The sequence below is a fragment of the Malus sylvestris genome, chromosome 14 (genome assembly GCF_916048215.2).
Source record: "Malus sylvestris chromosome 14, drMalSylv7.2, whole genome shotgun sequence".
NCBI lineage: Eukaryota > Viridiplantae > Streptophyta > Magnoliopsida > Rosales > Rosaceae > Malus > Malus sylvestris.
Genome location: NC_062273.1, coordinates 2,576,945 through 2,592,473, shown reverse-complemented (window position 1 = coordinate 2,592,473; position 15,529 = coordinate 2,576,945). Strand labels below are relative to the sequence as shown.

The 15,529-nt window shown below is 36.4% G+C and overlaps 1 protein-coding gene and 1 long non-coding RNA gene across 2 annotated transcripts; one reads left to right on the top strand and one right to left on the bottom strand.

The window, feature by feature from the left end:
• Nucleotides 1–1,092: 1,092 nt before the first annotated feature.
• On the bottom strand, nucleotides 1,093–3,087 carry LOC126600008 (1-aminocyclopropane-1-carboxylate oxidase homolog 4-like). The gene is made up of 2 exons (XM_050266503.1): nucleotides 2,186–3,087; nucleotides 1,093–1,492 (listed from the first exon to the last, which is right to left on the bottom strand). Exons 1-2 carry the CDS (start codon nucleotides 3,032–3,034, stop codon nucleotides 1,232–1,234), a joined length of 1,110 nt encoding a protein of 369 aa, XP_050122460.1. The 5' UTR covers nucleotides 3,035–3,087; the 3' UTR covers nucleotides 1,093–1,231.
• A 9,246-nt stretch (nucleotides 3,088–12,333) lies between these two features.
• LOC126598684 (uncharacterized) lies at nucleotides 12,334–14,408 on the top strand. The gene is made up of 4 exons (XR_007614925.1): nucleotides 12,334–12,602; nucleotides 12,685–12,791; nucleotides 13,340–13,403; nucleotides 14,170–14,408. It is a non-coding gene; the product is annotated as an uncharacterized LOC126598684 (long non-coding RNA).
• Nucleotides 14,409–15,529: the final 1,121 nt, after the last annotated feature.

Genomic DNA, 15,529 nt, shown 5'->3' with positions numbered 1-15,529 from the left:
ATGCGTAAGATCGATGATGAATATATTTACAAACATGCCATGCCACGATGATTAAGCTGTATATGCATGCCATGTTCATGCCTATTTATCATGCCATGCTTCCTCATGCTAGTCACTATTCATACTAAGCTCAAGTCACATATTCGGGACTTGTCAAGTGAATTGTGATATGGATGGTTACGGAAGGTTATCAAGCCTATGTGGAATCGGGGTCATGGAAGACTTTGGGTTGCTTGGGGGCCTAAAGATCCAAGCCCGTATCCTTTGCATTTCACGCATGCAACATTGAAAGAGAACTAGCTTAGTTTACCCATTTCCCTAGCAAGCCAACCCCTTTAGTTAGAACTAAACTAGATTCATGCATTATATGCATGCTAAACTCAGCAAGTTAGGCATTTAATGTTGACTTTCACTTCCCAGCTTACACAAACAAACAATGCGCGAAAGCCATGAGGCGCACTACTAGAAGTAGCACTTGGGGAAGGTCGCCCTGGGAAAGATGTGCCTCGGGAAAAAGCAAACTGCAGGTCTCAACAATGCATCTATATTACACCAAAAAAGGAATAATAGGAGAGCTAGGGAGAAAGAGGGGAAGACCATGCCACAAATAGAGATTCCCTTTAAGCCTATAGAAGAACCCTTCACTTACATAATGAGGGAGAAACCATTAGAGAAGAGGATAACACATAGAGACAGAGGAGGTAACACAGAGAAAGATAAAAGAAACGCAGGGAGAGGGAACCACCCAGGAAATAACTCCAGAGAGTTTCATTTAGTCCAGAAACATACTTCAAGCCTCAAGCATTACCATCCAAGCAACCCTAGTAATTCCCACAGCCTTCACTTGAGCAAGTCATTATCTTGATCAATCATGCTATCTTCAAGCCGTTGATGTTACTAGAGTGTTTCCTAAGACAAGCTAACTCTTTCGAGATATTCCGGAAATTGGTACAATTCCGCACCAAGGGAGACAAGATGATGTTCTCAAAACCCAAGTCTACCTCGACCTAGAAGTTCAAGTTCCCCAACCGTGTTAAACTTTGATAATTCAATTTGATCCTAGTGTTGCAAATTGAACTAGAGCCCTATGAATATTGGAAACATATTCGCAAACTTTTATTAATTATATTACAAACCTTAAAAAACATGTTGCAAACCAGTTACATATATATATAAATATTACTAGGGGATATAATTACAAACATGGTGGAAGAGAGATTAACAACCCATCTCAATTTTTTATTGTGAGTTTATCAACCAGAGACTTGCTATCTAGTCCTTTGCTGTAAAAATTTTCCTGTAATTCTTGTTCAGTGAAGTCTCGATAGATTGGTGGTTTCTCAGGTGACAAAAGCTCCGGCAGAGGTCCATAGTAGCCACCTTCTCTCCATTTGGTTAGGCTGAAAAATATCACAATAGAGATCCGAGCTTCTTTCCAAGAGTTGGCCAACACCCTGTGTTCCACACTTTTATATTCCCCGTTGGAGATTATCTAAACCCTCACCCAAAAACACATAATTAAAATAAATAATCGATATAAACAAAATAGAACAAATAATGCTTATGGTGCAGATTCGATCCTCAACCATTCATTTTTCTTTTAATAACTAACAATTTAACTACTAACGTTATCATAAAAAGAAAAAATCTAACTTAGTATTATCAAATTAACTTCTTTTTGTAAAACTTAAAAAAGAAGAAGATGAAAATGAAAATTAAACTCAACATTTTCCACATGAGATTAATTTTAGGAAAACTAATGAAAATGGCTTGAAAACTTTAAGTTTTAATGATAAGGACAAAATAAAAGGTAAAATGTGATTTTTCATTAAAGTGAACAGTACTGCGGGCTTTTCGTTAAAACTCCCATTAATTTTTTATCCAAGAGAAAATAGGAAAAAAATATATTGTATCCACCACACAAATTTGTGTTTAGGTGATGTATTAGATATTCTGCAGTTAGCGATTTCCTCTTCAACCTACTGCGTTTCAGATTTAAACATCCCTCCACCTCTTTAGGGTAGATTAATTGATTTGGATTGTATTAAAAAAATGTATTAGATACAAATAATGCACTTCTTATATGGTAGAAAGTAAATCAAGAGTATTTCACCGGATTTATATAGTTGGACGACAAATTGTTCAACCAAGAGAAAATATGAACATGATATCATGTTGGATTTACCTGTAGCATGTCTCCAGCATTAATAATCAAACCTCCAGGCACAGGCTCCACATCCAGCCACTCGTTCTCATGCTTAACTTGCAACCCAGGAACATGGTTCCGCAACAGAACCGTCAGAATCGAACCATCAGTATGAGCCTTAATCCCCACCGTCCGATCTGGCTGGGGACAATAAGGATAGCAATGCCCCACCAGCAACCTTTGTTCTGAAAACGTTAACTCCTTAAACCTCCTTCGCTCCAACCCTAACCCTTCCGAAAGCAACTCCAGCACGTCATCCGCCACCTTAGTTGCATGCAAATCCCATGCAACCACCCCTTCCCGACACACCTCAGGTATCTCCTCCGCCTTCGACCTCTCCGGGGCCATCCACACTTGTAGTGAGTCACACCAGCTTGCGGCCGATGTGCGGTACAAGTCGGTATTGGTGGCATACATGACTCCCTTTCCTTCATTTCTCTTGTAGTACTTGGCTCTGTCTTCATAGGACTGCTCATGGAACGCTTTGACAGTGTTGACTGTTTCATCCAAAACGGAGACAGGCACACCGTGGTTAATGACATGGAAGAAGCCAAAGGTTTTGGCAGCGGATTTCACTTGGTCAACGATTTTGTGGCGGTGAGCGGGGGAGTTGATGTTAGAAAGGTCGATGATGGGGATGGTGGTTGTGGTGTTTTTGGATGAGGGTTTGAGGTTGGCTAAGGTTTGAGGGTCGTGGACGAAAATATGAGGGATGGTCATGATGCCAGAATCAGAGAGGCCTTTGACTCCCATCTTCGACTCGTCGAATTCTTTCACTTCCTTCATGCGGTCGTATGATCCCAAAGTTGCATCAATTTTGGCTGCCATTTTAGAATTGATAGACTTAAGAGCATTCAATTCAATCCTATCTAAGTATATATGTATGCTTCTCCCTTTTATAAAGCATTTTTGCTCACCGCCTAATTATCTGTCACATGTTCTTTTATTTTGGTTGATTTTTTTGATCAAAATTGAAAATGTAACATTTAATTTGAAAGTTAACTAGAGTTATGTGAAAAGACATATGACAAAAAATTAAGTGTATGATGAGCGTACACTATAGTTATGGTAGTGAAGTTGTGAATCATGACTTGTTGACATTTTCATTTCACTTCGCACCAAGATTGGAGCCAGGATTTTTATCTTGGGTGGGTTAGCTAAAATTAGTACCATATAAAATTATGTTTATTTTTCTTTTTTGCCTTTATACAAGTATATCAACGTGAAACAACAACAATGGAACATAGTCTATTCTCAAAATTAAAACCCTAATCAACAAATTCAAATACTATATATAAAATTAATCTACTAATTAAATCAAGAACAAGTAAATAAAAAGATTATGAACGTACCAAACGAGACATTGATCGGAAAATCTCCAACTAAACCTAAAAAGTATAAAGTTCCAAGTTAATTATTATGGATGACTTTCCCTGGATCCTTTTCAACTTTATTGACCTTTATGCATCCTTTACCTTTATAAAAGAAGGTAAGATTCAACTTGGCTTGTTTGCCTTCCCACTTCTCATATACTTTTATTCATTTTTATTTGTGCGGTCACAGTTAAGTTACGTCAACATTTTATATTATTATTATTATTTGTCTTATTATCTCTATAAAAAATCAATATAAAATGTTGACGTGGTTTAACCGTGACCGCACAAAATAGAAGGGGATGAGAGTGTATGAGAAGTGGGAGGGCACAATCACCTATGCTTTATTGGAATGATGATCCTCTCCAGATATTTTAACCGTATCCGTTCATCGTTAATTATGTGGTTAGTTTTTGTCAGGTATTATTTGTATTCAATTTTAAATAAAAATTTTAAAATAATTTATGATCGAACGGTGTATGATGAATGAACATGATTAAAGGATCTTCGAAATCCTTACAAAGAGGACCCAAATAGGATCCTCATTAGCTTTATTAAAAAATAGGCGAGAAGTTTAAACTTTTTTTCTTTTTGAAATTAATTCTTTTAAAATATAATATAAAGAAAGAAAGAGAGAAAAAGGAGGTGGCACTAGGTGGAAGATGAGAGTTGGGAGAGAAGATAAGTGAACGGGAGAGAGAGAGCGGTGGACGGAGAAGAGATGTGAAAGACAAAGAAAAAGAGAGGGGGAGGGGCCAGGTGGAAAAAGAAAGAGTGGAAGATAAAAAATGGCAGTTGAGCTATTTTATTGAGCTGTTTAATGTTAGGTTTTGTTTAAAAGAAAATTAATGAAAATGATTAGAAAATTTTGAGTTTTAATGATAAAGACAAAATAAAGGGTAAAGTGAATAGTAAAAAATTTAATTTTTTAGTGTAAAAATATGATTTTTCGTTAAAGTAAACAGAACTATGTGATTTTCGTTAAAACTCCATTTGTTTAATCATTAAATAAAGTTATTATGGTTATCAACATCATACATTGATTACGTCTGAGTAGCATAACATGTTGGCCCACAAATTGAATCCGTAAGTGCCTCATTGCCCTATGCGGTAAGAGTTTTGGAGAGCAACGTGGAGGAGGCGAGGCAGGAGGTGTTGTATGAGTTGTTGGTTAATATTGTCAACTTACATTCATACTTAAAAAATATATATACAAATATTAATAATTTAATTCTATTTTAATTAATTAATTTATTTTATATTTGCACCCGAACAATAATGTTGAGAACCTTGATGCAATATGGACCACGTACCTGGTACTCCAACGGAAGAGCAACCTCCACAAATATTATAAGACTTTTATAGATTCAAAGATCGCTAGAAGGTTGCCCTCAGGAGTTGGTAAAGAGCTCAGTATATTAGGAGTGGTTGTGTAGGCATTTTCAAGACCCAAAATATGTGGTAAGTATAATAATATTTTAATGATATTCTACTTATTTTTATTAATTTAAAAAATATACGCAATAATACGTACATTTTGTGTTTAACAGAAGAGAACTAAGGCAAACAAGATCAACAGGTCGGAGAAGAAATTCACCACTCTGGTTCGAGGCCCTTCTTCTATAAATTAGAGAAGCGACGATAGGTAAAAGTATATTAATTTTAAATTGTAATTTTTATTAATTTCTATTATAATTAATAATAAATTTCTTAACACTTTTTTTAGGACAACATTAAGTTCTTGAGAATCGACATGTTTAAGGAAGTTTATGTTCGACCTGGCAATGAGACAACTAAGTAGCTCCATGTAAGTTTATGTTTTAGAAATATTATAATATTAATTAAATATTAATATGTGTTTTCTTATTATTATAGGCTACTATGGTGGAGAAGAGCAATCCAAGAGGTAGTACCGTAGCTTCCCATACACCTTTATCGAGGACATGACGCCAACCGAGGATGCGGGTTTTCAGATCATGACTGATGGACTTGGATTGTCTGCCCTCCCATTTCGGTGTCCTTCCCGTGCCCTCCTGTTTTGTGTGGTCACGGTTAAGCCACGTTAATATTTTATATTATTTTTTTATAAAAATAATAAAACAAAAAGAAATAGTAATATAAAATGTTAACGTGGCTTAACCGTGACCACAAAAACAGGAGGGCACGAGGAGGGCATCACAATTAAAGGGCAGACAATCCAAGTCCATGACTGATACCCTAGATCAGAGCCTCGATCGTGGGCCTGATAAGGTTTATTGGGGGATGGCGAACATGTGACACCGTGACACTATTGCCTCCTTTTCTTCTACACAAATCTCGGGAAGTTGAGGACCTGCAGCGGCAATTTGCGGCCCAACGCAAGTTGAGGACTTGTAGCACCACGTTGACGCCCAAGTTAAAGACCTACAACGGCAGTTTGAGGAGCTCTAGTTGTCCGGCTTTCGATTCCCCTGCCATCATCTGCTTCTCAACCAGCTCAGACATCGGGTTCCCAATCGCTCCATCCAATAGATACTGAGCCATCCAACCTAGTAGACATCGGCCACCAACTTTTATAGTTTCTTTTTCTTGTATTAGGATATTATTATTTTTTTCTTCTTGTAGGTACATTTTCATATATAACATAAATAATAATTATATTAATTATTCTTTTGTGCTTTAAATTAATTAAAATATGTGATATAACAAGAAAAATTAATTAAAATATGTAATTTAATAAATAAATTATTAATTAAAAATTAGTTTAAAACCCAGTTGCACAACGAATAGCTTTCGTCGCCTAAGATTTAAAGCTTGGAGGCCTTCATCCCACGTAAGTTGAAACGACAACATATTTATAAATTAAAAAAACTTAAAAATACTCGAAAACCAAATAAGATAGGGCAAACTTCATTGTGTCCTTGTTGACCCGACTAAACAATCCGTCGCACAAGGTCTTACCTAATGAAGACCTATCATTGCCAGAAACCCAACATGACGACACTCTGTGGTAACTTTAAACTTGACACGATGACAGACTTCGTCCCTTAAACTGTAGTGCGACAAACGTCTTTGTAATAATTTTGACGCGACGAAACTTTGCTTTACGAGACAAACTTGTTTTCCTCGAAAAAGCTATTTTTTGTAGTAGTGCTGACAAAATTTCTATGGTGAATCGGTAAATATTGTTAATATACATTGATTTTCTTATATCTCGCCAATACAAGGTAAAGTTGCATTTCAACCCACCCGCTTCCCTTCCCTTTTCATATCAATTCTTAATTTTTTTCAGATATTTCGACAAGAATATCGATACTTTCATGGATATTTTAAATACTGGTTAAATGTATCTTATATAAGAAAAACAAATTATAGAAGAGTTGACATTGTACAAGAGAATCAAATTTCTACACCAATTCATTATAATATATTTCCCGAGAAATACTTGAGTGCACTAATTCATTATAAATGTGTATCTTGGTACAAACAGTTAGGTATACTAATTCATTATGATATAGTCGTGTGCAGAGATTTCATATATAGGAAAGCTTGAAACTTGAATCAATTGCAGCTGCAGAAGCTTAAGCACCAACAAAGAGAATAACCCTTTTAATATAGAGGGCGCATATATATATATATATATATATATATATATATATATATATATATATATATATATATATCTTTAAAAAAGAGATGGATATCTCAAATTTTTATAGTGATTTTCTCAATCAGAGACTTGGTATCTATTCCTTTGCTATAGAAATTTTCAAGGTATTCTTGGGCAGTGAAGTCTCGATAGACTGGTGGTTTCTTAGGTGACAAGAGCTCCGGAAGAGGTCCACGGTAGATATTTTCTCTCCATTTGGCCAGGTTGAAAAAAAATCACGATAGACATCCGAGCTTCTTTCCATGAGTTGGCCAACACTCTGTGCTGTACACTTTTGTACTCCCCTTTGGAGATTCTCTGCAGCCTCAGACAAACCACACAGAAGGTATAAACCTAATTGGACAGAGAGAGTATAATCAAACCAAACCTTGAATAAGTATGGCCATCATGAGTCAAGCACATTCATGGAGAGGAAATGGATTCATTTTTCTATTATCTATCTATATTATCTATATCTATATTATTAAGAGAACCCTCTTTGTCAACTTTTCCCCCCCCCCTTTTTTTTCTTCTTATTTTGCCCTCACTTTTGATACACACTATTGACAAAAAGGAGGGCAGAATAGTAATTATGTATCTTTTGACAAAATGACAGTCATATTCCTATTTTTCCTATTTTACCCTCTTTTTTTTTTTTTTGAGAAAATGACAATCATATACTTATTTTTCCAATTTTACCCTCACTTTTGATACACAATATTTACATAAGAATAGACCTGGCATTCGTGTCGTGTTGTTTTTGTGTCATACCCGATATCTTAACGGGTCGTGTCGTGTAACACCCGTTAAAATAAACGGGTAAAATGACCCGACCCGAAATCGACCAAATAATATTAACAGGTAATATGACCGGATCCGTTACCCCTTAAAGAAAATATATTTTAAACCAATAAATAATCAAATGAAAAACATAATACTAAATAAGTATATACATACCATATTATCACTTTCAAAACATAAAAACGCATTTGTCTTTCAAGTATTACATATTTACATACCCAAAATAAGAGCATAATAAAAAATAAAAATAAAACATTAGAACATTACAAAATATCAAATGTTCAAAAGATTTGCAAAATTAAGGGAGTTATGTTTTAAGGTTTGGAACCTTGCACATTTTCTTACAATCAAACTCTTCAATTTTCATCAATCACCATGGGAAACGGTATTGAAACTTTGGTTTGATATATTGTCTTCAAGAGTTATATTGATGATATTTTCAGTGAGGCTTTCTACATTAGCACTCTCTTCTCATTTATCATATGACTATTGTTTAAGTAAAGTCTTTAATAGTTTTTTAATTAATGTAGAAGTGTGAAAAATATAGAAAATATATATAAACACTCGTAATGACAAGCTTTACAACTTTCGTAAAGGGCTTAACTTTGAATACATGATCAATTACAGGATACAAAAAGATGAACGGTTTGGATTGTTGATATTATGTTCAGAGTTTTACCGTTATTGAAAATATTGCTTGGTGTTTATAAAGTCTCTACAAACTATATAATGTCGACTCATATTTCAATTAACCGTAAATATCGAGACGTGATATCAAAGATCCTAACCGTTCATCGTCCTACATCCCCTAGAAGATCATGTTTTAAAAAAAGAAAAATTTAAATGAAATTCAATATAAAAAATAAAGTCTAAATGACAATCGACAGTTAAATACAAATTTAAGGTTTATGGATTATAGTGTCGGATTTCGAAGTTGACCCCTTCACGAAAGTTGTAAAGCTTGTCACTACGAGTGATTGTATATATATATTTTTTACATTTCTTACACTTCTACAATAATTATTGTTAATTTTATTATTTTTATACTCAAATAAAAAACACTATTCATGACGGTTTGGAGGGTTTTAAAAATCTAAACGATAATGTAAGTGTAACCATTGTCTACTCGTGGAGGAATGATGAATCATGAGTGTTTATATATTCTTTCACATTTTTCATACTTGTAGGGATGTCTTATTGCCTATACTAATATTATACTAGTTGATTTTAATTTTGGGCAACAACATGTAAGTAAAATTTATCCTATTAATGATAATAAGAAACTCTCATAATAAAAATAAATAAATGAATAAAACTTTGACACGCCCCGACCCTGATATTCCCCGAATACCTGGATAGACACGTACTGGCCGACACCCGAGGGTGTCGGCCAGCACGTGTCTATCCAGGTATTCGGGGAATATCAGGGTCGGGGCGTGTCAGATTGGTATCAGAGCGTGGTTTGTTCAGAGCATACTTAGGATTCTCTTCTATTCTCTTAAAGTGTCGGTTTAAACATCATTTGGATGTCACGACTTTCGGATTTTATGCCAGTCGGTGCAGTTGTGCAAATATCTCTCGGATTGAATTGTCGCCTTCTGTTTGAAATTCAAGAACTCGTGTCGGGATTGTGCCTCATAGGAAACGAATTGGTTTGCTGGACCACTTTCAACATCGGATCTATACTCTACGACGTGCATTCCTCGGGTAGGAAGGGTAGAGTCAGTATTACTTGGAAGTGACGTGTTTTAGAAATCTCAATGTGCGGAAGTTTGGTAAAGACCAGCTGTAGATTCGAAATGGCGATGCCACTCTGCAACATGCGTTCCCTAGGAATTGGGGGCGGAGTCGGCTCTACTTCGAAATCTTTGGAAATTCCTCAGTAGCAGACGCTATTCTCATTAATTTCCAAAATGAGGTGCAATTCTTGTTGCTGCTGTAGTTGGATTTGGATGATGAATATCCAGTCTTGTTTGGATAAACAGATTCCTTGAACTTCACCCAGGTTTAGTACTTGGTGGTAAACCCTAGTCCCTCGTCCGCGTACTTTTCGGAGAACGTGAACTTAGTCTCTGCTTGCAACCTAAATGTTCAGTCTTGTAATTTTTAGTGTAATGGCTTGAGACTTTATCATATTCATCATTGTATGAAGATCGAACTTTACTCTAAACTTCTCTGGACTCATTGAGCTTTGGTTTGCTCAAGGGCATCACTTTAAGGTAGCCAATCGTGTCACTGCATGCTTACGCAGGCTGTTTCATATCTTTCTTGTCATTATGTTGATTCCAAGTTCTGTGTTTAAATGCTGAACTTTGAAACAACTCTCATAAAGTATTGTGAATTTTGAAATGTCTTTGGCCTCATCAAATCTTATTGACAGTTCTTAAATATTCCTGAGTTTGGACCTATTTCCTTTTGGTTAAGAAATCAGTTGACCATACTGTGATGATTTGCAAAATAATCATAACCAGTGACTTCTATTTCTGCATCTTTACCTTCCTTCGCTTGTTTGTTTCTCAATGTGAACTGGATCGTGCCGAAACATTATACAGAGGGTGAAAAAAAAAAAAAACAAAAAATTTGTTCTCGGCATAGTTTCTGGTTCAAATCTCAATATCTTGTACTCTAGATTTTAATGGACTTGTTTTGGCCCTCAAATTCTTGAGTATTCTTTCAACCTTCTCGACATGGTTTCTCGCTCAATCAGTGAGAAATTCACGATCGATCGATTCGGCGGAAGTGTGCGCCCAATTCTTATTGATTTGGACAAGAATGTTGGGAGCATAACCTTTTCACAAGCTTACCAGAAAGAGTTCCACGTGGGTGTGAAGTTTGAGCCGTATTTTGGTAAGAGGCTGGTGAAGATTTTGGTGCAAAAGGTCAGCATATTGCATCACCATCTTACTAGAATTCATAGGCATCACATCGGTTATTTTCCAACGATATGTGTTCGTCTCGACGCATATTTCCACTGCTTTACTTCTGAACCTTATTGTTGTGAGTACGTGGTTGTTAAAACACTTCTAGCAGATCTGCTTGGTGCATTATGAGATGGCACTACAAGACGGCCGAAGCGAGAATTGGATAATCTTTACACTTCTCTCGAAAGGTGTGTACTCTCTTTTGTTTTTAGGTTGACCATTTGCAAGTCGTTCTTCTTTCCACCAACTTTGGCCTTGTTTGACTTGAAATCTGCAACTAAGCAAAAATGGAGAGGTGGATTGAGCACTACAATAATTCCCAAGAGATACTGCGTGTTGAGGAAGATGACTTCTCGTTTTCTGCTTGCTTGGTTCGAGCTTTTGGGTTTACTACTAACATGGTAGCCAGTTCTCTTGAATCCCAAGGTACAGTCTTCAAATGGGTTCTTTACTGGTGAAATTTTGAAGTAGTTGGTCACATTTGGAAGAACCGAGGAGAATATGATGTTTGGTGCTGGATAGAGTTTTACGACGGCAGTTTCTGTTTTATTTGGTTTGGGTATGACACTGTTGCGACATGGTACTAAAGTTTCTACAGGTAACATTGGTTGTTAGAGGAGTTGTGCGAGCTTGTATTCGGAGGATCGAATTTACGACGTGTGAAATTATTCATCCTCAGGAAATTACTGCTTGTTTATCGAGACAACAAATGTGTGATCGATATCACGGGCGGCCGACCGGTATATCGATAGCTTATTTGTTGGGTTCGTTAAGCAAGTGGGCAAGAAGATTCGCCTACAGTAGCTGATGTAGATTCGAAATTGTTATTCTTTGGACTCGACCCAAAGACACATTTATTCTCGGAATATGTGACATTTCGAATTCTTGGGCGAGACCCACTCTCATTCTTCAGTCTTGATTTTTCAATATAAGTATTTTAACTTCATTTACTCTAGTTAATTGTTTTGGCGTTACAAATGTTTTTGGAAAAGTATTTATGTTTTCATTTTTAAGTTGATTTGAGTTTTGACATATATGTGATTACTTATCTATTTTGACGTTATCTGGCCTTAAATTATTTTGTGTTTTCGACTTTATATTTTATTAAAGTATGTGTTCTATTTTTACACTGATGGGGAAAGAAAGTTTGAGCCTGGAGGCACGGAAGATGGAATCATTGCAACCCGATCGCGACGGGATGGCATTTTTCCTTTTGTGCAACCGCTCTGATTTGATTTCTTCGTTACGTATATATATGTGTATCCTTTCTCGTGTTTTGAGTATTTTCAGTGTAGTATGTTATTTTAAATTTCGAGGACGAATTTTTTTTATAAGGGTGGTAGATTGAAACACCCCAACCCCACTTTTATTTAAAAATTGTTTTAAGGTCTTAATTGGTGAGCCCGTAGGGCCCACCTTATAATTTTTTTTTTTTCCCCCGGTCTCTCTTCCTTCTTCTTCGTCTCTCTCCCCCGTAACTCTCCCTTAGCTCTCTCTCTCTCAACTCTCCCGAACCTCTCTCCCTCAACCTCTCGCATCTCTCTCGCTCCCCATGGACTCACTCGGACCTTAGCACCATCAGGAGAGACTCGCCACGAACCAGGGACCCCTGCCCTGCGAGATAGATGGCTCGGAGCAAAGCTCCGACGAGCTTTCTTCCTTTTTCAGTAGGGGTAAGTCTCGAATCCCTCATTCTCGTACCTAGCATAATGTTTGGTTGTGATTTAGAAGCTTGAACCTTCCATTTTTACGTAGGTTGTGCTTCAGAAACGTTTTGGGGTGAGCACACCCGTTTTCCGGCGAACTCGTGGACTTTGGGAGCTTTTTCCGGTCACCTCCGACCGAGTTATGGTTTTTGGAAGGTAGAAACCTCTTCCTCTCTTCTTGTTCTTCATGGTTGTACTTAGATCGGAGCTCGAAGCTCTAGTTTTCAGGTGACCGGAGCTGTAGCAGCTCCGGCCTTCTCTCTCGGCAAGCCAGGCCAGTCAGCCTTCCTTTTCCCTTCCCTCAGGCCTTAAGCCCATTAAACCCCAAACCTTTTTCTTTTATTTTTATTAGCTTATTTTTTTTAAACCCAAAAATGGGCCTTGGGCCGGTGGCTTTTAAAAAAAGGGCTTAAAGCCCGGTTTTTCTTTATTTTTTTATTTAGGCCTTAAGGCCTTTGTGATTTTGGGCCCGTGGGTGGGTGTGTGTATGTGTGTGTGTGTGTGTGTGTGTATGTGCATATGTTTGGGCTTAAGCCCAAACCCCTTTTTCCTAACCCTAAACCCTTTTAACCCAAACAGCCCTAGGTTCCCAAAATCCATTAAAAACCCTAAACCCATCCAATCCCAAATCCCCTATTTTAATTTAATTCAAACCCAATCTTTTAGAAAATCCTTTTATTTAATTATTACATTCTTGTTCTTAGGTAAAATTGCTAGTGGAGAAATTTTATATCCTTATTCGCGCGATTCTTCTGCTAAGGAATATTTGTGAGTGGACCCCTTCTAAAATTACATGATTTTATAGTTTAATTGCATAAATGATTAGCATGCCTACGAATTTATGAAGTGATTTATGTGAAGCCTGTTGATTAAATATATTGATTATCGTCTCGTGTTTTGGTGAGGAATTAATTGTTAGCCTATACTGAGCTATATTTCAATATATCGTATTTTCTATAAAAACCATGAACTGGTAGACTATCTGACAGGTGACGATAGGATGCTAGAACATGATTTTGAACCCTCTTTATAGCGTAGACGATATTCGGTAACCTATGCTATGAAGTGGTTATTTAAGAGAGACGTAACTATTTGTGCGTACCTAGTGGACACTATGCCGCCTGGGGCGAGGATCTGGTGTTGGCATGTAGGCCGGGAGAAATAATCCCTAGCGAAAGGCTGAGGGACACAGAGACAGGCATTGGGCCGAGAGGGAGTTATCTCTAGCTACAGGCACAGAGACTGAGGTGCAGGCATTGGGCCGGGAGTTATATTTATTCAGTGATCTTTCTAGCAGCACACCGCGTTTACGAGACGATTTACGAGACATTTACTGTTTTGATTTTCCGCGATGTTATTCCGCGATATGGCTTTTTGAGATACTTTGGCATGCTAGGATTTTTATTAAATCCATCACTTACTATGCTAGTAGTTTTCACTATTAAACTTTGGGGGTTAATATGTTGATAATTGTTTTATTATTATTATATATATAAACTTGGTCCACTCACCTTTGTTTTGCGCCCCCATTCAGGACTTAGAATCAAGGCACCTAATCCCGGCGTGGAGACACTTCCGCAGCAGCATCTTCGGATCCTCTCGATGTAGGACCCACTCCTTTATTCATTAAATTTTATCTTAATTCCTTTTAGTGATTAGGTTTAGTTGTATGCTCTGAGCACGTTCCTAAATTATAAATTCTTTGTATTTTAAATTCTTAACCCTTATTTATTTCTTATTCTTAGCTTTTGTATCAATTAATGGCTTTCGTCACCCTCGGGTGTCGGCCAGCACGTGTCTATCCAGGTATTCGGGGAATATCAGGGTCGGGGCGTGTCAAACTTAATTTTTTTAACTTATATAGAATAATAATACAAAAAATATATTTAATATAGAATATACCAATATATACAATATGACTATTGTATTTTATAATAATTTTTTTAGTAATTAAACTTTAAAATTATAACTTATTTTTCTTAATGGGTCGAAACGGGTTACCCATGTGTTACCCGCTTATATACCCGTTAAGAACCCGGTGCATACCCGTTAAGAACTCGTTATTAACGGGTCACCCTATAATGACCCGATTAGTTATCGTGTTGACCCAAAACCTGTTATTTTCGTGTTGTGTAAGAAACTGTCAGGTCTACATAAGGAGGACAAAATAGGAAGAAAAAAAGGGAAAAAAAGTTGACAAGGAGGCTTCTCTTAATAATAGTATAGAAAAAAAATATGCACTTATTAAGAGAAAGGGGAAAAAAGTTGACGATGAGGCTTTTCTTAATAACACTTTTGATACACAATATTTACATAAGGATGACAAAATAGGAAAAAAAAAAGGGAAAAAAGTTGACAATGAGGCTTCTCTTAATAATAGTATTGAAAAAAATATGCACTTATTAAGAGAAATTGTTCACACGTACACAAAATGTATGCTCGCTGCTAGTTCTTTATAAAAGAATTTAAGATTAGGTTCGAGCTCTCAAGCTATGCAATTATGCATCCTGCACCTTTATGCTTTATTGAAAATACGACAAGTTTAAACGTTCTTTAATATTAAGAATGAGACCACATGGGATTCAATATCGACGGCAGTATCGATCTTCCACCTAACTTTGCATTTCAAAATTAACTAGTCCTAATAAAAAATTGAAAAGGAGAGAGAGATTTTTGAATTAAACAAATCAAAAGAAAATAAATGAATAAAATAAACAGAATTTGCCAAAGGAGAAAAAAGAATTTGAGAGAATCATTGACGAAAGTACAAAGTTGCATCAATATTTTTGGTTGCCATTTTCTTAGTACAACTGGTAGAATCAGAACATTCAATCCAATATAACAATATATTTGTGCGTCTCCAATTATTTCATCTAAAAATATATAAAGGCGGG

Excerpts from the sequence above, each read along its gene's own strand:
- LOC126600008 (XM_050266503.1), bottom strand. The coding sequence starts at position 3,034 with ATGGCAGCCAAAATTGATGCAACTTTGGGATCATACGACCGCATGAAG. Across the intron at positions 1,493-2,185 it reads ATGCTGGAGACATGCTACAG|ATAATCTCCAACGGGGAATA; the intron begins GTAAATCCAACA and ends GTGAGGGTTTAG.